Below are 27,833 nucleotides of genomic sequence, written 5' to 3'. Positions count from 1 at the left end.
TTTCATTCTGCAACAAAATTGAAAAACTGTGCAAGCTTTATTTTCATAAAAATATTTTCGAAATTGACTAAATTTGTCAAGTTGTTGCAAATTCAAAACATGTTGGTACTAGATCAATAAGGAAACATTAAATCTCAACTATACAGGGTATATTTTATTTGTATTTAATTTTTGACATAACTATTTGTCATTTAATATTGCTTAAAGTAAACATAAACACTTAAATTATACAAATCAACAAAAATTTACATTGGTAAATTACAAATATATTTACAGCACCACAAATTATTCAAGGAGAAATGTTAATTAAGGCTAAATAAAACTACAGAGAAATGTAGAATGGAGCGAAACTAAACAAAGAATTCTGCTGTACAAAATATCAGAATAAAATAAAATATCTTTACAATCCTTTTATGGCAAAAGTTTTAAAAGAGCTTTACAGGTAGTGTGCTAGAAAACAAAAAACACCATCAAAACCGTTAAACAAATAATATTTTGAAAAATTATATTTTACCGTTCAAAGCAGTTTGTAAATTTGAACAAATTATTAAAACACAGAATTGGTTTATTCTTAGCAATAAAGAGAATAAGAAGAACAGTTGAGGGATTGTTGATAGTGAGTGTTTCTCTCCACTCCAGATTTTTTCTGTCAGCACATTAGCGAAGATTTCAGCCACTGAAACATGAAAAACAAAACATAAAATTTAACTTATATTAATTTGTGCTTTTTATTAGTCATGTTGTTTGGCTTGATATCAAGTACCGGTACCTAACCACATTGAGTCTAAAATGAAGAGTTGTGAGACCTGAGCCAATTCTCCAAATTGGAACAACAAACCATCATTGGGTTGGGTGACGGTTTACTGGGGTTTTTTTAAAACCAAGATCGATTGTGGTGAAAAATGTAAGTTTTTGTTTTATTGGTTAATATTGAATAATTTCGCCGTGGTCGCGGGTGATGACGACAAGTTTTAATGTTGAGAGCGATTTCCAGGATTTTTCTCCAATCAGGAGGGGCCATATTCAGGATTTTGTCGCGATTGCGAGATAGAAATGACTAATGCCAGACTTACCACTAGGCCACGGCCTAAGGCCGCAATCGAAAAGTGGCTGCAAAGTTTTTTTTTTATAAAAACGCCTTAATAAAAAAACAACATATTGTTTTCTAAATTAATAATTCGTCACGTTCGTGAGTAACGATAACGATGTACCCGTGATGGCGGGGGATGTTCACAATTTTGTCAATTGGGTGTGACGATAACAATGTACCCGTGATGGCAGGACACGTTGAAGATTAAATTGTCAAATTTGTATAGTGATTGCAGGTGACTATGATGGTGTCCCCATGATAGTGGTAGATGTTAAACGTTATTCCCGATTGTAGACGTTGACGATTTTGCCGCGATCACGGGTGACATTGATCATGTGTGATAGCGGGAGTTGTTCATGAATCACGATTCAGCTGTGATCGCGGGTGACGATAACGATGTCCCCGTAATAGCAGGAGGTGCTCACCATTTTGTAGCGATCACAGGCAATTCTTTTGGATTTCTTTTCCTCCGAGACTCCTGGCTGGATCCGCCACTGATCATTAGACATGACAATCAAAGACTCGGTAGTTATCAGCAGGTATCAATTAAACATATAAGAGCGACAAAAATTCCATTTTCTGACAAAATCAAGACGTTTTGTACTAAAAATCAAGAAAAAAACTAATATAATTAATTTTTTTAACTTAGGTATTGAGGAACTTCATTTATTGAGAGCTGTATGTTCATGGAAATTAATAACCAAAATATTAAAGAATTTGTTTTATTTGTTCTTCTTATAAAAATTGCACTCACAGGTTTAAGGATTTATATATGCAGGATGGGTTTAAATATGCATGATAAGGGGCATCCCATCTTGTTTCTACTTATTTTTCTGGAGTTGCACCAACCAAAATGGTACAACATTAATTTGTTATATTATTAAATTGGACTATTCCAATGTGTCTTGTGTTTAAAACTACACAACTTTTCTGGAGGCCGGTTGTCCTATTTTTGTGTTGTCATATTAGGTAAAAAATGTCAATCACTGATCATGTTCAAGATAATGCCCTACTCATGGGAGGCTATAAAAATCATTACGATTGTTACTGTGATCGTGAGAGGATGACAGATTGTAGAAATGTATCATCCTATGCTTGAGCAACAATAAGAAAATTAATTGGGAGAACTTTTAGTAGTGTGGGCTCAGCTCTGAACATGTGCACAGGGTGCACTACTAAATCCCCAATCTATGGTAATGAAAATGTAATAAATGTTTATTGTTTTTAGCATTGGATTTCCCTTTTATATAATGATATCTTACCTCAGCCAGGGATAACTTTACACTTCCATTCTGCAAAGGATCTTTTGCTTCAAAAATATCTGCAAAAACACATGCAATGTTAGTTTTTAAATATCACAATTACAATTTAGATACAGGTAAATTAAAGCTTTTACTATTAGTTAGTTACCTATAGTTGTTTGTATATGTTTAATAAACCAAGTCAATTTCTTTAGCAAAAACATTCTACATCCAACATTTGACAATGATTTGCAATATTTTGCTGAACGATACAAAACAAAAGTTGTACCGGATATCAAATGAATGGATTTATCATGAAAATCTGATTAGACGAATATGTAGGATCGACTTTTTGATGTTGGACCTGTTTGTGAATATCCAATCTGTTGAACTCTATCAGGGAGATTTTGAGATTGCTTACAAACAACAAACAATTAAAAACAAACAGATTCATTTCAAACTAATTTTTTCTTGAAGACTGACTTACCCTTGTATCTTGAGCTCTATACTTTCTAAAACAAAATTAATTCAAGTTCAAAATTCACTTACTAAATGCTATGCTGAGATGAAGAATGGCTGAAACAAAGTCTCCAAATCGGAGTGTGCCGTCTTTCCTCATGTATCTGAGAACCAGGATTGATAATACATCCGTGCTGAGCTGAAATCCTGAAACAAAATAGAGGTGATCAATAAAACAAACATATTTTTACTATTTAGTATATTGTTTTATTTATTTTTCAATATGCCTAATTGAAATGACAACTTGTTATAAACTAACCTCTTTAATGCCCCAAAATGATACGAGGCTATCGAGAAAGTAGATTAGGTACGTTTATGTCTGTATCCGCTAGGGGCGGGGATAGCGTGACCGTCTTGGTGTTAGTTCGTTATGCAGCTCAGTAGGCATCTAGCCATGCTAGTAAGAGGTTTCTGCTGTACTCAGTTGAGTTACTGTGACAGTTTAAAATGTCTGTGTTAATTAAAAATGCCGTAAACTGTGAAGTGCATGCAAAAAAAAAATTAACAGACTCTTTGGTTACAGTTTGGTAACCAAGCTTTTCGGTTATGATCTCGTGCAACAAACTTCGCAAAATTTGTGGAAAACCCATAGAGTTCTTTTATTGTGAACTTTCGAACTTTACGGACATCAGCATTGACTTTTTTGACAAGTTCGGCAGTCACAATGCTGGGTTTTCCACTTCACTCTTCGTCGTAAACGTTACTTCTGCCATTTTTAAATTTGATAACTCACTGACAAACTCCACCTTCAGTAATAATGTTTTCCTCATAAACTTCACAAAGTTGCCGATAGATTTCTATCGGTTTACAGGTTTTTGCAGTCAAAAACCTTTTAACTGCACGCACTTCACAGTTTGTGACATTTTCAATTAACACAGACATTTTAAACTGTCATAGTAACTCAATGGAGTACAACAGAAACCTCTTACCAGCACGGCTAGATGCTGACTGAGCTGCATAACGAACTAACACCAAGATGGTCGTGTTAACCCCGCCCCTAGCGGATACAGACAAAAACGTAATCTACTTTCTGGATAGCTCTCGTAGCGTAGTATATAAAACTGAAGAATTAAAATAACTAAGTGATGTGACGAGTCTAGTTAAGTCTAACTCTAGTTGAGTACCTCTTGTTGACTTGAAGTTAATCTAGAGTTAACAAGCCTTTTCCAAACTTGAGCTAACACGAGCGAATTCAGAAAACTCAGAAGCACTATCCATTGGAGTTAACCTGAACAGATGAAAAACATATTTGGTACAAACAAAATATATCTTGCTTACCAACTTCAAGGAGAGCTTCTTTTAACCTTTCTGCCTTGAGAATGCCTGTTTTCTCCTTGGTGTGGTTCTTGAAAGCAGTCTGCCAATATTTTAAACTACACATTAAATCCTTGAAGTCACTCAGTTTCAGCCTCCCACTTCCTGTGTTCTGGTTAACATATTAAGGGAAATATTCTATATTTTTTTATTGATCTTAAACAATTTTTGCATTTGTGAGTTCTGACACAAGAAATCTAAATGTTATTATACCCGTCATATAAAAAATTGGAAATAAAGAAATTTAAATCAAGGCCGGCTTATACAATTAAGTTAAATATTATACACATAGACAGACATTTAAAAATTCCTTTTAGTTACTTCTGATAAGCAATGGAGAAATCCACATTGATTAAGCTTATCAATTTGCTTCTGCAAAGGAAACACAAGATTACATTCTTAATAGTTAAACAGTGAAATAAAGCATTAATTTAGCATTGATACAAATTTAACCATGGATAAATCAAAACAAATAATGACTATCACACTTGCTATCGTTGGGTAAATCTTGTAATTGAAATTGACCTTCTTGAACTAATGTAAACAATATATACACTTCCAGGATGTCTTTAATGGTTGAAGCAGATATTTGCTACTGGTGTTTGAAAAGTAAAATTAGCAAGTTTCAGAAGGATACATCCAAAGTCAGTACAACTTGTCGACAGACCTCCATGCAAGCACAGCTCTTGATGTAATCTGTAAAAGGTTACATGTATACGTTAATTTAACGCAATAATGGTTAGTAAAAATTATTTTAAAAGATGTACAAACATTAGAAAACTAGTTTTTACTTTTATAACTAATTCGGAACACCCTTTAAGGAAGGGTTTTATCCAAGCCAATCTTTTGTATTTGGTGCTGTAATTGGACAAGCGCTACATTTAAAAATATTTAAAATAATTTTCTTTGCATTTTTGTGTGGGTACTTCTGCATTCAATAGCCAATGGTACCATTTAATGTAAAAGATATTTTTCAGTTAAATTTTATGCAATGCATAACTTTGTTTTTATAAAACCTCTGTTCCATAAACATTTAAATCATCAAGACTTCAATTCGTTTATATTTGAAAGCAAACATGATGAATAAAATAGTGGTTACTGTTTACTTGCTTTTCTTACCATTAGGTAAACAGGCATCCAAAAGTTCCTGTAGCTCAAAAGCATTTACGGTTCTGTGTTCGTCTGCGAGTTGTAAAAATACTGCTTCGTACTGGGTAAAGCTCTTGCCCTCAAGAGTAGCAGGTGCCTGATATACAAAAAAGATGTTTTATAAAAACAATATTGTAAAATTAGAAACACTCCTTATGCTCTCTGACAAATAATGTTTCTTCCAAGTATATAAACATATTTTTTCCTGAATCCAAAACCAGTAAAGGCGCTAAAGGGCAATGGATCCAGCCCCACAATATCAGGGGAACCCCCTACCTAACATACTATAGGATTAATCTTATGTTGGTTTTCACATGTAAAAAACAATGTAGGTAATGCAATAACAATTTTAAAACTGAAATGTAATTAAAAACATGTTATAGGAATTACATTTTACTGGGTAGGAAGGGGGCATCGCAACCCCCCCCCCCTTCTTCAAAATGGAATTCAGAGGCCTCCAGTGTAATTGATGACCTTGGAGGAGCTTAATTCTGACATAAGCTTCTTTGGTAATTATAAATAGTTATCTGTTTAAAAAGTGGGTTATCAAGGGTATGTATAAGGTGCCGTATTAGAGGTATACCACTTTGGTTTTTAAATAATACATTTTCAATAGTAAACAATTGGTCAGTATGGATAGTAAAGTTTCTACTGAGTTGTTAGTTAAGTTTCAACTCAGCTCCCTTTGCATCCCATCCACTGTTTCTAATCACCATCAATTACCTCTTAAGATTTCTCTTGTGTCAAATTGGTAAATCCAAAACACTTTTCTTACATTTGACAACAAACATGCAACAATTTACCTTGATGATTGCGGATTTGACTAGAGAAGGTTGTGTATCCAACAGTCTGAAACAAAACAAATACCTTGAAACGTTAATATAGAAAAAATGACAGTTAAGTATATCAAGCCTAGTACACCACTATCTTTTCATAATCATGCTTAAAAAACACACTGAGCCGTATTGTATAACAATAAAGTATGTAATGTGATAAAGACTCAGAAGATTCTTAGAAGTAAGAATTCCACAGTCACACTTAATTACACAATTGTGTTCTTTGGGGTAAAAACATCCTGTCATTACATTATAGTAGCTAAATCCTACGTTTTTGCATGAGGAAGACCATTCAATGAGGCTGAAACAGTCATCCCTATGTGTAACACGACAGAGTTTTGTCTAAGAAATTGTGTTTAACAAATATGGATAAACCTTTTGACGACAAAGTTGATAAACTTACTTGAGTTTAAGAGGTTTACTAGAGTAGACTCTGAGGGTGAAGCTGGACTCTTGACCAGGTTCAAACGTTGTTGGCAACACTAGATATCCTCCTTGTTCCAGCTGACACCTGTGGCTCACCTATGAACACAACCACACTCTTGTATTTATCATCCTTATACAGTCTACAGGTAGTCTAGGGTGTACTTATGATGTCCAATAGTGTTTGGGCAAGTTGGTGACCTCTCATTATTTCTGAGCATTCTATATCTCCCTAACTTCAACCAGATTCAGAAACCATTCAACTTGTTTTCTTATTGCACTGCCATGAAAGCCTGAAAAATTTATGTACTGTTTTTTCTATTTTACCTTTTAGCGAATTTCCCATATAGGGAATAAGCTATTACCGTAGTACTCAAGGTAAGACCTGGACCCGGGACCGATTTTTTTTATCGTTTTTAGGTCCCTAGAGGCCAAAAACACCACCCGTTCAAATTCATATATATATATGTGTCCGTTAGCGCGATAACTCGAGCAAAAATGATCCGATTTTGATGAAATTTGGTACAAACGTGTAAACCTACGTTTATTCGAACGAGTTCGCGAACCAGCATGATCGGACCATGTGGACGGGGGTTTATGGGGGCTTTTATGGGGTAAAAATGGGTTTTTCCCATTTTTGACATAAAAAACATAAAATTTTTCAATTTCTTTCCAAATTATTTTGTAGAGCTTAAAAAACCAAATAATTTAGTATATTGAAGCGTTGTAATGCGCATAATGGTTACGGAGAAAATTCCAAAAAATTGTAAATTTAAAATTCCCATGTTATTCTTTGGGAAAATAAGTAAACTGTTGTAGTTTGCTTGTTTATTAACATATTTTGCCCAAATTTTTGAAAGTGTTTTTATTTCTTACTAACTATTAACATTTTACATAAAAAAAACACTTTTACCCTCCCTGTTGCAGCAAACCTAAGTATGTGTTAAACTGATTCTATATTTAAATAGGGAATAAATGGGATATTTTTAAGGAGACATTTTTAGTGTAAATCCAATCAGGCAAATGGAAATTCGCTTAGTCTGCAGGTTTGCTGTGGCGGGGGTATTAAATTATTACAACTAAATAGAATAATCTTTTGAATAAACATTGGCATTTCAACATGATTAATTTAACAGCAGTATCTAAGGTCAATGAGTATTATAGACTGAGTGGATCATGCTGGGAAAAATAATCACACTAAAACGCTTTAAGGATACTGGTTTAATTCTGAAAGATATGTATTCGAGACCCAGCAATTTGTTATTAAAAAGAAACTTTACGCTTATTAAGGTACCAACGGCATTTAAAAAGAAGTAATCTTACAACTTTTAGTGTGGCACAGTAAAGCAGAAAATCTTTCTCATCTAGAAAAACCTATTATTTGTTGTAGGTATTCAGATAGATGTGATTGGGATTTAATGCAGTTATGAAGAACCAAAGTCCAACCACTACAATAGCCCTAATGCCAATGCTGGAGTAAAAAATACTTAAATGTAACGTGTGGTTGGAAATACCTAAAAATATCTGTAGTTAAATAAATTACATGTCCCTTGTCATTCTGCCGCTGGCGATTCACTGATTTATCTGACAGTCAAAAATATCAACTTTTTAATTTGATATTTTGTAAGCTCTAGATAAATAAATTAATAAATACTAGCGCTCTAGAGCAAAATGTTGTGAATGTTTGAGGGTTGTGTTGAGGTTAAAATAGTTAGAGCTGTTGTAGGTAGTAAGACTGGAAAAATCATATAGTTTTTTTCCTCTCATGTCAGTGATGTTTACTGTGTATAACAATTCACCTCTTACCTGTCTGCTGTTTGTATACTGTGAATTGACCAAAGATTTGTTCTTCTTAAAAAATGCTTTCCCTATTGTTTCAAGGCTGTTTTTCGGCAACGAATAACACGTGAAACCTATAACCTGCAAAACATTACACACATCAAAATTAAATATTGCAAATTTACAGTGTACTATTCTTAATAACTACTACAAAAGTATACTTGGCCCATACTTAAAAACAACCACATGAAATATTTTTATCCATGAAAAATCTATGATTGAGTCCTACAATGAGTAATATATGATTTTGAGTGACTTTCTTCAATTTAAAGTACAACATAACAACTTAAATAAATACCCCCGCTGCAGCAATCTTCATCATACTGAATCCATTTGACTGATTGGATCTTTACTGAAAATATTTCCTTAGACATGTCAGAATTGTTCCTTATTTAAATAATGTTAGGTTTGTTTAACAAAGTACCTAGGTTTGCTGATACTGTGTTTATTTAGACAAGTGTTAATGTAGCTCGGTATGAATAAATAAATCCTGCCAAATTTGATTGAAATATGTCTATGAACAAGCTAACTAAAATAGTTTATGTTGTGAGACAGTTTATTTCATAACACCTGTTAATTTCTATTAATTATTATCATATGTTTATTTGTTATTCTATGTTTGTATAAAGGTAAATAAAGTTAGTTGAGTTTGAGTTATGACATAAAACAGTGCATTCACTTAATTCTTAGTCAAATAGTACATGGTGGCAGCGGTTTAGAGCTATGCCTCAGAAGAGAAATCCAAGAAGGAAACAATCTGACTATGAAGATAATGAAAATGAAAGAAGCAGAGAAAATGAATACAACAATTCAACTAAGAAGTCAATCATTGTATCAAACACTCATTCAGTAATTCAACCTCCAGCTAGTTTCTCCTTTGTACCAGCAGATTGGCCAAGATGGAAAACACGATTTCAAAGATATCGGTCAGCATCTGGGCTATCTGAAGAGTCTGAGAACAAACAAATCAACACTCTTATATACACATTAGGTGAGAAAGCTGATGAGATTTTTGCATCTTTTAATTTAGCAACCGAATCAACGCTAACATTTGAAGAAGTCTTAGATTTATTTGACAAACATTTTATTCCACGGAGGAACTTAATTTTTGAAAGAGCAAAGTTTTTGAAGAGACAACAAAAAATTAATGAAACAGTTGAAGAGTTTATAGTTAGTCTCCATTCCTTGGCTAGAACCTGTGACTGGGGTTCACTTAATGATGAAATGGTGTTGATGGTACTAATACCGTACTGGGTTTAAATGATGAGAAACTTAGTGATCGCTTGTTGCTAGATCCCGAGATGAATTTAGACAAGGCCATTACAGTAATAAGACATGCAGATAACGTAAAGAAAGAGAAGGCAGATTTATGTGATGAGAAAAGAGTTCAAATTGAAGCAACTACGTCATCGAGTTCAAACCAAAATCAAGGATATAGGTTTCGTCAAAAGAAACAAGAATACCCAGCGCAATGTATCTGGTGTGGTTATAAACCGTCTCATCCAAGAAGCACGTGTCCAGCAAAAAGCGCAACATGTAACTTATGCAAAAAGATTGGTCACTTTTCGAAGGTCTGCAGATCTAAAGAAGCACAGGAAGTAACTGATGAAAATGAAGTAAGTGAACTTGGACCTTCAAATAATAAAGTATTCATAGGTACACTTGGGGATGGGTCAAAATGTAAGCCCTGGAAACTAGAATTACTATTTGAGGGAAAGCCACAAACATTTAAAATTGATTCAGGGGCAGATGTAACAGTAATTCCCCTGGCATAGTTGATCCAAGTAGGATCCAGCCGACTCTAGTTGAGTTGTTTGGGGTTGGTAGAACAAAATTAGAAACTGTAGGTTGTGTTAGAGCTAATATCCAATACAGAGATGTTAAAATAAATCACATGGTATACGTAGTGAAGGGACTCATAACACCCTTGCTTGGTCGTCCAGCAATACAGGACTTGAAAATTTTATCTTTTGTTAATTCAGTTGCAGAGGTAGACAGTGACTTTTTTACCGAATACCATGAAATGTTTAGTGGTCTGGGCGTCATTCCTGATCCCTACACAATAGCACTTAAGGATGGCGCAAAGCCATACGCAATAACCACTCCTAGGACAGTACCTTTACCCCTAATGTGTCAAGTGAAAAAAGAACTAGAAAGTATGGTCCAAAATAATGTAATCACACCAGTTGAGCATGCTACTGAATGGTGCTCAGCAATGGTAGTAGTGCCTAAATCTAATGGAGATGTCCGCATATGTGTTGACTTAACAAAGTTGAATGAATCCATCCAGCGGTCTTATCATCCGATTCCCAAAATTGAAACGTCTCTCAGCTCAATTTCAGGAGCAAAATGGTTTTCAAAACTTGATGCAAACAGTGTTTTTTGGCAAGTCCCCTTAAATGTAAATTCCCAGGATCTAACTACTTTCCTTACCCCTTTTGGACGTTTTAAATTTCTCAAACTTCCATTTGGAATCACATCAGCACCTGAACATTTTCAGAAATGCATGAACAAAATCTTAGACAACCAGTCAAATGTCGCAGTCCATATGGACGATATTCTGATTTGGGGCAAAACGAAAGAAGAACATGATACAGTTGTTCGGCAAGTACTTGAAAAGCTTAAAAATGTAGGAATGACACTTAACAAAGACAAAACTGAGTTTGGGAAGTCAAGTATTAAATTCCTCGGGCATTTCCTCTCATCCGATGGAATTTCCGTTGATAAGGAAAAGGTTTCCGCCATTCTCAAAATGGACTGCCCAAAAAACGTAAAAGAACTTCAAAGGTTCAATGGGATGGTAAACTTTCTTGGTAAGTTTATTCCTGACAAAGCTAAGATTTTGGCCCCAATGAACTCACTACTTCAAGCTAACGTTCCATGGATATGGGGTCCAGAGCAGGCGAAGGCATTTGATGAAATAAAACTCATTTTGACCAACTCTCCTTGCCTAGCTATTTATGATGTAAATCGGGAAACAATTATCTCATGTGATGCCTCGCTTCAAGGACTAGGATCAACTCTTTCTCAAGTTCAAGATGATGGTTCTATACGACCAGTATCATTTGCATCCCGAAGTCTTCTTCCTTCTGAAAAAAACTATGCAAACATCGAGAGGGAGGCTACAGCTGTTGCTTGGGCATGTGAAAAGTTTCAAGAATTTATTATTGGCAAGAGAATAACAATACAAACAGATCACAAACCACTGCTTCAAATTTTGAAGTCCAAACATCTTGATGAATTGTCTCCAAGAATTCAAAGAATTCGATTGCGTCTCATGAGATATGATTTTTCAATTACTTATATTCCTGGAAAGCAGCTTCTAGTTCCTGATGCTCTTTCAAGAGCACCTCTCCCATTTTCAGGTACTGATGACCGTGAGTTAGAAGAAGAAACTCAAGCGTTTGTTCAAATGGTTTTGTCATCCATCAATATAAACGACTGCATAGTTGCTAAAGTATTGGAGGAACAAAATAAAGATCCGACTTTACGTGAACTGAAAAAAATAATCATCCAAGGTTGGCCTTCTAAGACATCATTGCGAGATGACCTAAAACCGTACAATTCAGTTAAGGATGAGCTAAGTGTTGATAATGAGATGATACTACGAGGTTCAAGACTTGTAATTCCACCAGCTCTGCAGTCTTGGGCACTTCAAAGAGTACATGAAGGTCACTTTGGAATCACCAAGTGTCGTTCACGTGCAAAAGAGTCAGTCTGGTGGCCAGGAATTTCTTCAGCCATTGAAAGTATGGTGAAATCATGCCCTACTTGTATTAAACATTCAAGGAACAGTCATGAACCATTGCTTCCCACACAATTCCCTGACAGGCCATGGAAAACACTTGCGATGGATTTGTTCAAACTTGAAGGCGTTTGGTTTTTGACTGTGACAGATTATTACTCCAGATATTTTGAGATAGCTGAATTAGAGTCATTAACATCACGAGAAGTAATAATGAGATGCAAAGCCTTTTTCTGTCGACACGGCATTCCAGAAGAAATTAGGTCTGACTGTGGGTCTCAATTTCAAGTCCTTGAAAATTCAGATTTCAAGACATTTTCCAAAGTTTATGGCTTCAAGCATATAACAAGTAGCCCAAAATTTTCCCAAAGCAATGGAGAGGCTGAATCGGCAGTGAAAATCGCCAAAATGATTCTAAAGAAAAATGTGGAAGACCCTTATTTAGCGCTTCTAGCCTATCGAACGACACCCCTCTGGAATGGGTTCAGTCCCTCTCAGCTTCTTATGAACAGGCGATTACGGAGCACATTGCCTCAGACAGGACATTTGCTTTGTGGAAAACCAGATCTAAAGGATCTTAAAGGGAGAGAAGAAAGATATCGTGAGAAGTACAAACACAACTATGATAGAAGGCACAAAGTGCAAACTCTCAATCCTCTTCATATAGGAGACCCAGTTTGGATTGTGGACCTTAGAAGACATGGCAAGATTGTGAAAATCCTGGACAGCCCTCGTTCATATATTGTTGAGACTGATAAGAGGAATGTGAGAAGAAATCGATTCCACCTCAAACTTGCCCCTTATTTAAGAGAGGAAAACAGTGAACAAAATTTGTCAGCGAATACACATCAAACAGAACCATACAACCGTCCAAAGAGAAACATACAAAAACCAAGCTGGTTGAAGAACTTTCAAACTTAAAAGGGAGGATGTTGTGAGACAGTTTATTTCATAACACCTGTTAATTTCTATTAATTATTATCATATGTTTATTTGTTATTCTATGTTTGTATAAAGGTAAATAAAGTTAGTTGAGTTTGAGTTATGACATAAAACAGTGCATTCACTTAATTCTTAGTCAAATAGTACAGTTTACTAAATCTCCATAAATATCATCGGAATTTAAAATAGGCAATTCCTCCGTAATCATTAGGCATACAACAATAGTTAAAATTATTAATTGAGTTTTTTAGGTTTAAAAAAATAGTTTCAAATACAATTTTATGTTTTGAGGATAAAAAATGGGCAAAACCAATTTCCCCCATAAAATCCATTCCCATAGTCTGACCTAATTACATGAATTCATGAATTAGTGTGGATAAAGATTTACAGTTTTGTATCGAGTTTTATGAAAATTGAGATTTTTCATTGACTCATTATTGAGCCATTGGACGCTTATGAATGGAACTTTTGAACAACATTTCATAGGTACTGTTAAAATAAAGCAGTATAAATAAAATCTTAGCAAAGTGCTGTTTGGGATTATACTTAGTTAAAGTAAAAAAAAGTCAATACTGAACAATTCAAAAACCAATCCACAACAGATTTGTATTTGGATAAAAGTATTATAAATAACACCTTTGTACTGCACTCTCAACTCCTAAGACGCCTGGGGCAAAATTGATAAAGTTTGTTCTCCAATGCACTTGAGAAATGTCAAAACCAACCAGCATAATTTATTACTGAAGTGATATCTTTAATCTTTGAAATTAAATGCCTCAACTATTGATTGGAAGAAAATCAATTAATTCTTCAGCCTCAAACTTTAACTCACCCCCCATGTTTTAATTTAAAATAGGTGTCTTATTATTGGATTTACTCATATTTTACAATATTGACATTGTTCACAAGCTATAATCTACACTTTAAACAATACAAACTAATATTTTATTTCAACGGAATTAATTATTTTAATTTAAGTGCAATGATGCATTGCACTAGTTAAGAATTAAACTGTTTCAATGTTCTATAAACAAACGCAAGTAAAATAACAAAACCTTCCCTTACAGAGTTACAACGATCACAAATTAACAAACAGGTAGAAAACATTGTCTGGCACTGCAACCTTCCAGGTAAACTTCCAACTTCTACTCAACAGAGTCTAATCTACTCATCATTATCATTACCAACATGATGTAAGTTAGTAATTATAAATATACTCGATTTAGATCCTAGATCCTACAAAAATACTTATTATTTTAAGACGGCCATAGATATTCAACTTTCTCAATGTATCGCATTATAGATTTAGATTGAGAGTTTGATCATGTCTGGTGTGTATTTCAAGAGTAGGTCACTTGTCTTTGATGGCTCAAGTGAATGTTAATGTAAAGGGCGAATTTTTTTAAACCTGATATTAGTCATTTTATTATTTATTCTATTTCTAAATGCACTGAAAAGCTGTTTTATACAAAAAATCTTTTTTTTTTTTAAAAAGCCCCCTTGGGTGGGTGCTCCCTTACTACCTAAAAAAGTAGGGTACCAAAAATACTTTAAAAAAATCTCAATATTATAGTATTCAAACTCCCCACCTTTTTTATTTTTTTATAATTAATTAACGTAAAATTCACAGATTTTAACATTTTATTTCTATTTTTATTTGGGCCCTGTACGGCCCCACCTTTTGTAGCTGTCTAAGGCGGGCTCTGCTTAGAAACATATAAATAAACATAGTTAAATACCTCTGGGGGCTTAAAGGATTAAGAGGAGATATTTCTCCTTCACAGTTTAATCAGTTAGTTTACTTGATTTCGTGATAAGCCTCCAGTAAAGTGTACTGAAGGATAAAGATAGTAAGCAAATGAGTATTGGCCATACAACATATTTCAGTAATTTGTTTTAAAATATAAAAATGAATTGTTTCATACCTTTGGCTCCATAATACTGTGTTGGTTGAGTGAGATGATGACTTCCTCCATTTCACTGAGGATCAGATGCAGCTGTGGGTTGATGTGGAACGTGTCTGCAATCATTGTCAAATTTAGGAATGAAGATACAATCGTATGTACAATTAATAGAGCTGCCTTAAAAAAAAATTGCTCCTTGATAGGTGAAATAAAAATAAGGACACTTATCACATTACTATATACCAAAAAATGAAAACTTATCAATCCTTATACATTATATTCCTATGAAAGTTGTATCCATTATATGAGAATACATTTACCATCAAAAGAGTGGTAGATTAATTAAATTATTGATTTCTTTTGAATGTAGTATAAAAACTGTTAAAAAATTCCTAATTGACTTGATTGAAGTACAGAAATCAGGTACGTAAATATATTCTGATTGCCTGTATCTATTCAGTACATAAATTTATTGTTGCTGTATTCCTTTCTTGGTTTGGTTCAGTATTTTTTACCAACTTTACACCCACATGTATGTTTCAATTGACTTCTGATGGTGCAGAAATTATTTAGGGCGAACAAGGGCCTAGTCCCAAGAAGTATAAAAAGACTCTGTAATCGATACTGCCCACAATATAATAAGAAAAACAGTTGCAACTGTAAATCATTTTTGATATAAGTATATCTGGATTATAGATAGGTAACTTACCAGGGTTGTTCCTGCAGCCCCCGGCAGACACCCCCCTTTGCCAGGCTCCCTGGTACAGCTTCATCTGCCAAGTCTGTTTGTGGTGGAGAGAAGGTTCATCTCTAGAAGTGTCACTGTCCAGATGTACAGCCTCCAGGTGTGTGAACGTCTTCACAAAGTCTGAGTATGATATCCTGCAAATCATACGAGTTGTAGATAAACCTCTTCAAGTTTTCACTTGATGAATATAAGTTTGAAGATATATATTTTAATGTTAAAAGCATATGATTGTTGATTGTAGTGGTAAAAGAATTTACATTTTAAATAAGATTATAAAATATGTGTCATGACCACAAAGTGATACCACACTATCAATGGAAAGATTTATGTGAATCAGGCGCACAAAATCATAGTCCAACCATCCATTTATTGGTCGGATGATTTCAGCAATGCTGGCCAAAACGCTCCCACCCCACTACACAAGAAAACCATTGGATAAACCGTTTGTCCCATCACTAATTTAAACCTCAATTTAAAGTGTCAACTGACCCAGAACGTTTTAGACCAATGAAACTAAAACTGAGTTGATTATACAGTGAACAATTATGATCACAAACTGAATAAGATGGACATATATTTTATAGAGAGAACTTATATCTCAAACAATGATTGTTATGGGAAGATTCAACTTACCAAAACTCTCCATCGGCCATGTGTCTCACGGCCAGTCGCTCCTTTTCCTGAGGTGGAATCTCGTCCCACTCAGTGGAGTCTCTGGCCCAAGCTCCTACATACTCTCCCCCCACCACCCCTAGAGGGTTACGCAGTCTCACTAACTGAACTGGCTCACCGTTGAAAGTCTCAACCTGCGCACAGATACTTGCATTAGCTGGATTGTAGGGTATGAGAAATAACGGGGTGGAATTAAAGAATACCCGTTATAAGGAAAAGTCTTGGGAACTGGAGAAACGGTAAACTTCCTGAGAAGTAAGGAATCAGAAGTAATGTTATTCTTGTACGTGTGGATAGGGGTAAGGGACCTGGGAATAGACAAGCTTCTGAGAAGTAAGAAATTGAGGATGATTTTCTAGTATACATAGGGGGATAGGACCGAGGGACTTAAAATAGATAAGCTTTCTGAGAAGTACAAGTACAGTAAGGTATCGGCAGTAAGATATTCTCTTTGTAGAAGGATATTAGGGTAGGAAGAAGAGACCTGGGAATAGATGTATGAAAAGTAATGAATCAGCAGGTGGTAGGAATGGTAGGACTGGATGGAGGAACAGACCTAGATATCAAAAGCAGAATTAGGAAGGCCAAGGGAGTGTTTGCCCAACTACACCCTGTGTGGACATCAAGGCAGATTCTGCGAAAGACAAAATTAAGACTGTTCAACTCCAATGTCACGTCTGTCTTGCTATATGGCTGTGAGACCTGGAAGATTAACAACACAGAAGTGCAAAGCCTACAAGCACATGTCAATAGGTGCCTGCGGTACATTTTGAAAATCTGGTGGCCTAATGTGATAAGAAACGAAGATCTTTGGATGATAACCAAGCAAGAACCAATCAAAACGATTATCACCAGAAGAACGTAAAGATGGATTGGCCATATATTGAGAAGGCCGCAGAGCTGTATAGCAAGACAGGCACTAGACTGGAATCCGCAGGGAAACAGAAAGCGGGGCACTGGGGGCAGGCCAAAAACAACATGGAGGAGAACCATAGAAAGAGACCTAGCAAGAAGACAGATGACGTGGAGACAGGCCAAGGCACTTGCTGAGGATCGAGACGGGTGGCGAGATTTTGTCGAGGCCCTATGTTCCACCTAGGAACTCACGGAAATAAGTCAAGTCAAGTCAAGGAATTAGCAGTAAGATTTCCTTGTGTGTGGATGTGGGAATATATCAGCTTCCTGAGAAGTAATTAGTAATAAGGTTTTCTCATAGTATATTTTGTAAGGATATAGGAGTAAGAAAGAATGACTTTGAAAATGCATGGATGTAGAGAAAAAATGAACTGGGAAACTATTCATGTAGCTGAGGTTATAATCCTCTCCTAGTAATCAAAAGGCTGGCCCTGGCTATTAAAACAGCTACGTGTCTTAGTCTGTAGGAAAGGCATCTTATTTTATTTAAGGTCTATTTAAGGCATCTTACTCCATTATACAGTCTACACTCATCCATCACTCATATTAGAGTTTAAATACGTAAATAGGTGGTGTCCCCATCTCAAATTATAATGGTAATAATAATATAAGGAAAAATAAAAAAGTTCAAACGAAATTAAGGGGAAATAGGAAGAAGAAAAGATGATCCTGGTGATGAGATCACGGTGCTAGGTGATAAGTGTGTTGGTGGCAGAAAACAGTGTCCTGAAAGGATGAAGGAGACAATCCTCGCAAAGAGGAACTAAGAAGATTGTTCAGGTTAGCGGCCTTGTGAATAAGTCTTTGACTTAGTAAAGGAGGAACTGAGTTTTGGCCATCCACCTTTATCTGTATTACATATAACTTAGAACAAAAATGGTAAGATAATAGTAAGATTAAACCATTAAAGTACATAGAATATGTATATAAAAAAATAGGTTAGAAATTAAGGAATAACCAATTGGCTGATTAGGAGTATCCTGTAGACAATACTCCTAAATAACAAAAATAGGATACTTACCCTTTCTATAGCATACAGCCTGTAGTTGGTTCCTATTTGAATTCCATTTGCAAGTTTCTCCACTTGATTTCTCACCTGAAACATTATATGAGTCATATATGTTTAACTATTGATCAAATGAATGAACGTGTGGTCTGAATGATGATATAAAAACACATTTTACCATTCAAACTTCATTCAATTATTCAGGGCCTGAAAAAGAGTCTAATAAGTATAATAAACTCTTACCTTCTTGTGCGCTAGTACATTTAATTTATCAAGAGGTGTTGGACATTTTCAATTCAATATCTAATCATAATATTTGACAATTCCTCATTGGCTATTGATGATACTACCTGACAAAATGATGATGTTATATAGTACTAAGGCTTGTTTGGTCTGTGACCTTAGAAAAACACTTTAATAAATATTTTTTTAAATAGATAAAATAAAAATTAAGTCATCATGGAAAAATAAGTATATTAAATTTATAGTGCAACACAATTTTTGTTTCGTCATATTAGCGTGCAGTCAAATAGTCACAATTTTAGACCATGATGATGTGTCACTCTATTTTATGGATCATACACACAATCCGCTTTCCATTAGTCCTAATGGAAAACTGTTTAATACAACAGACAACTTCAATTATTGTCACTGTTAAAGCAACAACTTTTGAACCCATTTGCAAAATGGGGGAAAAATACATTACGTGTTATTACGTTAGTGTGCATGTGGGTAGCATGCAGAGACAGTTTTCATTGATAATTCTGGGAATCAAAAATGATTGTGTCGTACATAAATCCTTTTGAAAATTAATGTATGGTGCAGAAACAATCTCACTTGGAATCAAACCTTCAGATATAAAAGTTTTTTAGTTTTTAAAATGATAAATTTAATTAATTTTTTTGTTAGCTCTAACAATCTGCGACTAGGTATGAAACAAATTTTAGTCACCTAAAAGAGCGACAATATTTTTTAGTATCCATTTGGGTACAGTGGTACAGTGCATGCAGGAAGTTTGGACAGTCCGAAGAGGCTATCTCCTTTATGAATGCACAGCTTCGAATAAGTTAAGGGAACCCTAGGAACTAGAATAAGGGCAGACGCTGGTCTCAGGAGGAGCTCATAGGCAGGATGTTGTGGTTCATCAGGCTCATCAAGTTTGGATTGAAACGAAGAGTGAAAAGTTTGTCTTAGGAACCTGAAGATAAGGCGAATCACTTAATTAAAAGCATAAGCAGTCATTGAATTACCTGTTGCAAGGAGGACTGAACTGTGCAAGTGATGAGGGATGTCATCTCTAACAGTTTGGACAACATTCTGCCACAAGTGGTGGGGTCTTGTCTAATACTGACACTCTCCGTGATGCCTCCCGTCAGGTCTGCCAACCCGTCCAGCAATGTTCCGTACTTGAGGGCCTCGTAGGAGCCATGCAATCTGCAACAGTGATGCCAACATTGGTCTACAAACAAAAATATGTCATTGGATTTTGTTAGGATTGTTTGTGGGGGAATGGTCCAAACCCTGTTCTTGCTAGTGTTTAACAACCTTTTAGCATTATTAATTGACAGCCAATGAAGAATGCATCTGAGTTCAGAACCACACACGCTATTTGATTAGCAGAATTCCAATTTGAAGGGGAGCACTATGTCAGCTCAATCCCAGACAGTTTACTATTCACATAATGGGACTAAGGTTTTATTTTATAAAAGTAATTAATTGGCCAACAATATTTTTGACTGACATTTTTGCATAACATTCAGTTCCCTTAAAAGATAAACACGAAAGCTTGCTGGTATGGACGGATGAATACCTTTTAAGCTTATTTTTTAATGGAATCAAATTTTTTAAACTTAAAAAGTATACTATTAGACATAGGTTTTAATTGGTTGACTCTTATTGGGTATTTACTTCTTCGCCTTCGCCCCTTTTCTTTTACCTATGTTAGTTTAAGTGCCTACATTTTTGAGACACATCTCACACAGGAATTTTGGGCAGTCTGAAGGGACTGTGGACCATTTCATTCAGAATATGTTTTAAAAATACCTTTAAAACAACCATACATACATCTGTCGTAGTAGTTGCAGGTTACTAAAATAGCCAAACAGATTGGTTAAACATTTCATTCAAACTCAAATAAGCAAAATTGTTAACACCACATCTCCGCTCACATTTAGCGGATCAATAGAATTGTCATCAGTCCTACAGCCAATTTGATCATCCACGGACACTCTACAACACATCAACACCTGGTCAACACCTGAGTCCAGATGAACAACTTTTATGTCTCTTTGGTGAAAGAGAATAAAAGTTGTACGGTTGTACACTTCAGGACTTATACTGTATACAAGTAGTTACAGAGTCATAACTAGACATAAAATGAGAGTTGCTTTCAGTAAAAAAAAACATTACTGTATGTAAAAGAAACACATATTTGATAAAGTATCTCCTTGCCTTGTATTTATTGTAGGGAAGTAAACCTGACTTATCAGTTATTTTCAAGCAGAAGATCCCACAAAATACAATGGAGGGGACAAAATATTTGCCATATTATTGATGTATTGGAACAACCTACAACAATCCTTGAAAAGTAGAAACAAAGTTTTGTTGACAAGATGAATAAAGTCCTCTTCTCCTCTAGTACCATGAAGAGGAACTGTGATGTAGGTAGCTGTCTGTCCTCAAACAAAACAAGCGAATAGTTTGAAAGGTTCATACTTGATTTGTTTGTGAAGTTGAACTTTTATATAAGATCTGACCTACATAAAGGTTGCTACGTCTTTTGTTATGAAAATGTTGCAAAGCAAAGGACACTTTACATTGTAATCCTATTTCAAAATTCGACTCAGATGAATTCAATGATAAGGCTAGTTTACGTTTGGTTTATTTAGTCATTTGTTGTAGTGTTGTTTGTAGTGTGTTGTTGTAGGTTTTTCATACATTTAAGTTTATTTTATTAAAACAATATTTTAACGGAGCCATTTACACTTTGGTTCTTGATAATCATACTTTACAATAGACTAACAATATACTACAAATAACAAGAACAAGGATAATTCGTTCAAATCTTGTATATTTAGGGATCATTTTGTCGGAGTCGATGGACGAGATTCTACCTAACAATTTATTTACTCAAATAACAATTTATGTTTATAGGATGATAAATAAAGATTTTGAAATATTTTGCAGCCTCTCACTCCATTACTTGTGTTTATAAAACAAAAATTTAGAATTTATTTAATTTAAAATTTATTTTAGAAAGTGACGTATATAGTTCAAAGCTGTAATTTCCTTCGTAATGACTTAACTGTACGTAAAAGTGTTGAACCGACACGTAAAGTATTGGTGCCTGAGATATATATCCTGGGTGCCAAAACTATATTCACAAATCAACACAATAGTTTCGGTTCGCCTTTAGCAATGAACACTCGCACATAGCAATCTCCGCACAGAGAAGCAATAACACACACAGAGAGCAGCAATCTCCTCTTGAAACAAGCATGTTTATAAACACATGGATGGCTTCAGTTATAACAATTGCTTCTGCTTGGCCTACTAAACCAACGCGCGGAACTTCACAGCTGCATGGTGCGTTGGCGCAGTCACCTTGCCTGCCCAGACAGACAGGATACACGCGCGAAACTTCCGGTGTGACTATTGTAACGGGTTAAGGTGACATCTCGTCATAGATGTTGGTTTAGCGGAAGGATAATGGATATCGTTGTTCGTTACTGTAGCTGTTGAATCAGTGTGATTGAAGTGTCACGGAAAAATAATCAGGATAACAACAGCGAGATTAGACTGGAACGGGTGGCGTCGTCCTGTAATCCAACTACTAGGGGGTCACGAATTGTGGATATAAAGGCATGCACTGTGGCAGGGACGTTACTCCCTGGTGTGGATTAACGTCTGCACGAGTGAGTACTACGACTACCCGCAGTACTATCCTGATAATTAGACCAATTCGTTAATACCAAGGCAAAAATGTGGTTCGGATTCCACTATAAACTGTAGGTCCTTTAGTTGGCATTAACTGTATGGGCTATTAATTAACAGCTGTGTCTAAGGAATATGTCGGCCTTAGTCACTAAAAAGACTACAAGATCGGCCGTTCGGGCCACTTATCCTACACTCATCTCCATTCATTGGCTTAAAATAGGCCTACTTACTTAGTATGGTCGCAATTTCATTGAAAAGTATTAAAGTAGAAATTTGCTAACATGACCATTGACCATTCATCCTAAATATCCAGGAACAGAAAGATCCAACCGACACCCTTTGGACTGACATAGCAAGTCATACTAATGGTTTATACCACCTTCTGCTGTATTTACAATGTGGAAGACAACGCAAATGTATCTCAAATTAAAAAGTGTTTGACCAGATATCTCACGAATAAATCTGAAAAGGGTTCTGTCTGCTGATACTTTTGCTGAATCAGTACCTGTTAAAACAGCGTTTCGGCAACGTAGTGTAGTTCTGTATAGTATTACTGACAGATGACCAAAACAGTGTCATTCGTTGTAAGTAGAGCATGATGCTCGCGACATTAGATCCATCTTGATGAAATAACGGACATTTGGGGAAATTGCTGGACAGTTGGACACGACTACTCGCGCTTTCTACAGCGTCAGAATCAGAGTGCTATAGGTAAACCCTGCATTCCTTTTACAAGAGGACTAAAGATTAACCCGTCTTTCTACAAAACATAAAATAACACCAAAATCCTAAAATAACTCTACACACATAGATGAGTACCATAGTCACATATTACAATACGTAAAATATACCTTACCTAGAGTTATCTTAATTTGATGTAAAATAGACTTATTATACGTTTTAGTTTTTTTATGTGAGTGTATCAAAACACTCATAATGTAGGAAAAGTCCATTTTACATAAATTAGGTTTCAATAAAATTATCCTTCGCAATTATGAACCTTTAAGACACATGTCATCCTTCACTCTAGTGAACGGTAGTTTTGTATAGTCTTGTAGGACAATAATCCTCAAAAAGTGCAATTTGCGTTTCTTCCTTACTTATTCACTACAAAACCATCCCATGTGCTATTTATCGACTTAGTCAAGCTGTAGAGTAAAGCTCGGTGGCCTATCCTCCGGGCTATAGCTATAACCATCTCCGTCCTCCACCTCCACCCACTTGCCATTCATATGACCTTTGACCCTGGGGCAAGTTCAATGTCGGGTTACTTTCCCCATATAGAGGTCACGTGGTTTCTATCAGCCTCTGGCAGTTTGCCTCCGCATTGGCGCATTCTTCGTGTCTTCTTTGTGCTCGTCACCTGTTGTTGCCCCACCCACCTCCGTGCCTATCCTGGCCTAGATCTGCGAATAGTCGGAATTCCTACCATTTCAAAACTGACACTGAGATTATCGGTTCCTCAGAAACAGTTATACTACTTACAAAGTGTTTATTTCTACAGAGTATCCGTTTCAGACTTGTAGACTCCTTTTAATTAACTGATCCAAAAAATTATAGGCCGAGAAGGAAAACCTTGATTCAAGAATAAATTGCCAAAGTTAATAAATATCTTTAATTTGGATACTTGATTATGTATTAATTTATTTTCAAATGGAAAAAGTAACTTTTCCGATCCCAATACCGTACTTGAAAAGTAAAAAAGTGTTATGTGTTCAATAACTTTTTTTAGTATTATTTCAGTTAATATCTTTTAGTAAAAGATTTATTTTGGAGTAAATTTTAATATGTAGTGATTTCCCCTTGCCACACATGAAATAACGGAAAACGGATTAAAAAACACCCGACCCAAACGATATTTTTTATAGACATAGACATAGACATAGACATATTTTATTCATGAATTAAGTACAAATTATACAATGTACATCTCAATCGTCAAATACATTATAATGGTATAGTAGAATTTAAATCAAAACGAAAAATTATTTAAATAGTTAAATCTATTTTATTCTAAAGATTTAAACAAATAAGTCAAATAAAAATGCCATGTTGAATGAGATCAGGCAGACAGGAATTCTTCGGTACTGTAAAACTCACCTTCCACCAAATAATTTTTCAGTAGTTTCCCAAAACCATTAGAACCCAACCTTGAACTGCACTGCTTTACTTCTTCAGGAAGCCTATTAAAGAAAAATGGGCCCGAAAAATTTGCATTCCTTTCAGAAAGGGTCAGACGATGACATGGAGTACGAAGATCTTCTCCATGCCTAGTGGGGTATCTATGACATTGACCAACCGATGGAATATCCTTCAGATGATTTACTGCAGACATTATTGCTCTGTAGATGAATATAGAAGGCAAAGTTAAAATGTTGTTCTCCCGGAAGACTCCTCTGCATGAATGGAGTGGTGGTAAGCAATTGAGGATACGCACTGCCCTTTTTTGTACGGTAAAGACCTTATCACCATGGGAAGAACCACCCCAGACTTCAATACCATAAGTCATGACTGAGAAAAAACAACCATAGTAGACTGCAACTAACATTTCCCAGTCAAGAAGAGGTTGCAACGTCCTAAGTGCATGGCAGATGCGGTTCAACTTGCAACAAAGCTGTGATACATGATTGGACCATGACAACATTTTATCCACAGTTAGACCTAAAAATTTCACAACAGAGCACTCTTCTATCTCGAACTTATTCAACGAGACGGATTCAGGAATCTTATTGAGAGTTAGGAATTGCATGAAAACGGACTTATCGGAGTTAAGTCTAAGATTGTTCAGCGATAACCAACTTAAAAGCGAACTAACTGACTCTTCAACTCGAGATTGCAAATTGGAACATGGACCTCCAAACAGTAAGGTTGTGTCATCCGCATAGAATATTGATTTAGCTGAATGAAGATGTGCTGATAGATCATTAATATACACGATAAAAAGCAATGGTCCGAGAATACTACCCTGAGGAACCCCGAACTTGCATTCAGCGAGATGCGACCGAAATCCTGAAATCTCAACAAATTGCATTCTATTTGAAAGATACGATCGGAACCAAGCTAGTGGAACTCCTCGAACACCATATTTTTCCAGTTTCTCACAAAGAATATTGTGATTAACTGTATCGAAAGCTTTCGAAAGATCACAGAATACACTCAGGGCTGGTTTGCGCTGTTCAAGGTTGGATAATACATCCTGAACAAACTCAACAATTGCTTGAGTGGTTGAGCGACCCGCTCTGAAGCCATATTGGTTTTGAATGAGAATGTTATTCATGTCTAGATGATTCATTAACCTGGAATACATAACCTTCTCCATTACCTTTGATAAAGTGCAAAGAAGAGCAACCGGCCTATAGTTGTTAACATCGCATTTGTCACCTTTCTTGAAGACCGGGACAATCTTTGCTGTTTTGTAAATATCGGGGAAAATACCTGATGACATGGAAGCATTAAACAGATAAACTAAAGGGTCTAAAATGGATGTGTACATTTGCTTTAAAAGAGAGCTGGATATTTCGTCAGAGCCTGTAGATGTTTTTGATTTAAGCGATTGAATTGCTTGCTCTATCTCTCTGGAAGTAACTGGAGACAAAAACAAAGAATGCATTGGAGGGGTCTGCTGGACAAGATTGACTGCAGTAGACGATTCACCAAATGTAGATCCAACAAAAGAACCTGAGAAATGTTTCGAAAAAAGATTTACTACTTCAGAAGGTGACTGAACCAATGAATCCTGGGATTTTAAGATGGGAAAAGAAGAAGGTTTCAACTCACAGGTCTCTCTACGAACAATATGCCAAAGGGCCTTTTGCATGCAGTCAGCTTTCTCTAATTCACATGAGATATCTGTACGTTTTTCCTGAATCAAAAGCCTCCTGAACAGTTTTTTTCTCTCTTTCAAAAGTGCTTTCAAGGCTGGATCCTTAGTATTTCGCACGAGAATACCCAAATCGACATTACTATTGGCGAAATCTTTCAACTCCTTACTCAATGGTTTTTTGTTTCTCCCCCTTTTATTCTTAATTTTCTTTAAAGGAAATGATCTATTAAAACATGTTTGGACAATACCATGAAAAAATTCGAATTTACTGTTCACTTCATTGACCTGGTGTAATCTACTCCAATCTACCTGAGACAAAATTTCCTTAAATTTAGTATACAGCTCTTTTAACTCCAAACAATGTAGTACAACCCCCAGTGTTGTAGAAAAAAGTTATTGAAAATTTTGCGGTTTCCCCCATAAAATGTTACAGTTACTCCCACCTTACCCATGATAAGGTTGATGACAAGCTAATTGGAGAAAGTATCAGTAGGTGGCTGATTCTGCGTGTTAGTAATTTAGCTAGAGGACATATTGTAAAATCTCGATAAACCATAATCAACCGACAAGTTATACAGTTGTATTTTTGAGTACGATACAGAAATAGAAATATTACTAAACTCTGCAAGGAATAGTTAGTTATCACTTTAATTTAACACACCATGATAATTTCAAAAGTATCTAATTTGTTCAATTAGATTCCATTATTTTGCACCTAATACTCATTATAAAAGTAACAGTAGACTAAATTGATAAACTCTACACTTAGCCGTGAGGATAAAAATAGCAAATCACATTTTTGCGACTTTGTAGGAGCTGCTCATTCGTCTGCTTAAGTATTGAAATGCCTGAAACATTTTTAATAGTTTGATTTTCAAAGAGAATTTACAAAATCGATTATCCATTAATATTGCGGCAGACACGATCACAACCGATTATTTGACTAGTTATTATTCTGCAATCCTCGCGCCCAGCAATTTAACGCACGTTAGCACAAATGGGAAAATGTGGCCTTTGCATAGTAAAACAGACTAGGCGTTGTTGGTCTCAATTAAACCGTACACATACACATATTCGCACGGATTTACAAAAATACTTCATATTAAAATGTCAACACGAGTCGACAATGATTAAAAGATCAGCTGATCTTAGCAACAATGCTAGACGGTTCATCTCACTGCGTTCATTCTAAACATTCACATTCACATTAAACATTACGATCAAAAAATACGTAGCTATCTTATTGATTTACAGATTGAATCTTTTTGTAGGTTTTTAGCGAATTTCCCATATAGGGAATAAGCTATTACCGTAGTACTCATGGTAAGACCTGGACCTGGGACCGATTTTTTTTTCGTTTTGAGGTCCCTAGAGGCCAAAAACACCATCCGTTCAAATTCATATATATATATTTATATATATTTATATGTATATATATATATATATGTGTGTGTCCGTTAGCGCGATAACTCGAGCAAAAATGATCCGATTTTGATGAAATTTGGTACAAACGTGTAAACCTACGTTTATTCGAACGAGTTCGCGAACCAGCATGATCGGACTATGGGAACAGGGGTTTATGGGGGCTTTTATGGGGTAAAAATAGGTTTTTCCTATTTTTGACCAAAAAAACATAAAATTTTGAAATTTCTTTCCAAACTATTTTGTAGAGCTTAAAAAAACAAATAATTTAGTATATTGAAGCGTTATAATGCGCCTAATGGTTACGGA

At 35.4% G+C, this 27,833-nt stretch overlaps 1 protein-coding gene across 1 annotated transcript in view; it reads right to left on the bottom strand.

Moving 5' to 3' along the window:
* Positions 1–370: 370 nt before the first annotated feature.
* LOC128995306 (calpain-C-like) overlaps positions 371–27,833 on the bottom strand; it is a 90,724-nt gene continuing 63,261 nt past the window's right edge. Inside the window, exons 5-18 of the mRNA XM_054420282.1 lie at positions 19,594–19,777; positions 18,359–18,433; positions 16,384–16,556; positions 15,712–15,884; positions 15,024–15,118; positions 8,379–8,492; positions 6,553–6,671; positions 6,117–6,162; positions 5,284–5,410; positions 4,802–4,860; positions 4,129–4,276; positions 2,881–2,997; positions 2,353–2,411; positions 371–676 (exon numbers count right to left, since the gene is read on the bottom strand). Coding sequence (XP_054276257.1) covers positions 650–676; positions 2,353–2,411; positions 2,881–2,997; positions 4,129–4,276; positions 4,802–4,860; positions 5,284–5,410; positions 6,117–6,162; positions 6,553–6,671; positions 8,379–8,492; positions 15,024–15,118; positions 15,712–15,884; positions 16,384–16,556; positions 18,359–18,433; positions 19,594–19,777 — 1,516 coding nt within the window. The 3' untranslated portion in view covers positions 371–649. The remainder of the gene's footprint in view (positions 677–2,352; positions 2,412–2,880; positions 2,998–4,128; positions 4,277–4,801; positions 4,861–5,283; positions 5,411–6,116; positions 6,163–6,552; positions 6,672–8,378; positions 8,493–15,023; positions 15,119–15,711; positions 15,885–16,383; positions 16,557–18,358; positions 18,434–19,593; positions 19,778–27,833) is intronic.

This window comes from Macrosteles quadrilineatus, unplaced genomic scaffold (genome assembly GCF_028750875.1).
Source record: "Macrosteles quadrilineatus isolate MER2022 unplaced genomic scaffold, UCM_ALF_1.0 Scaffold_5__1_contigs__length_97177068, whole genome shotgun sequence".
NCBI lineage: Eukaryota > Metazoa > Arthropoda > Insecta > Hemiptera > Cicadellidae > Macrosteles > Macrosteles quadrilineatus.
Note: the sequence above shows the minus strand (reverse complement) of the source record. Positions and strands in the feature narration are given on the sequence as shown.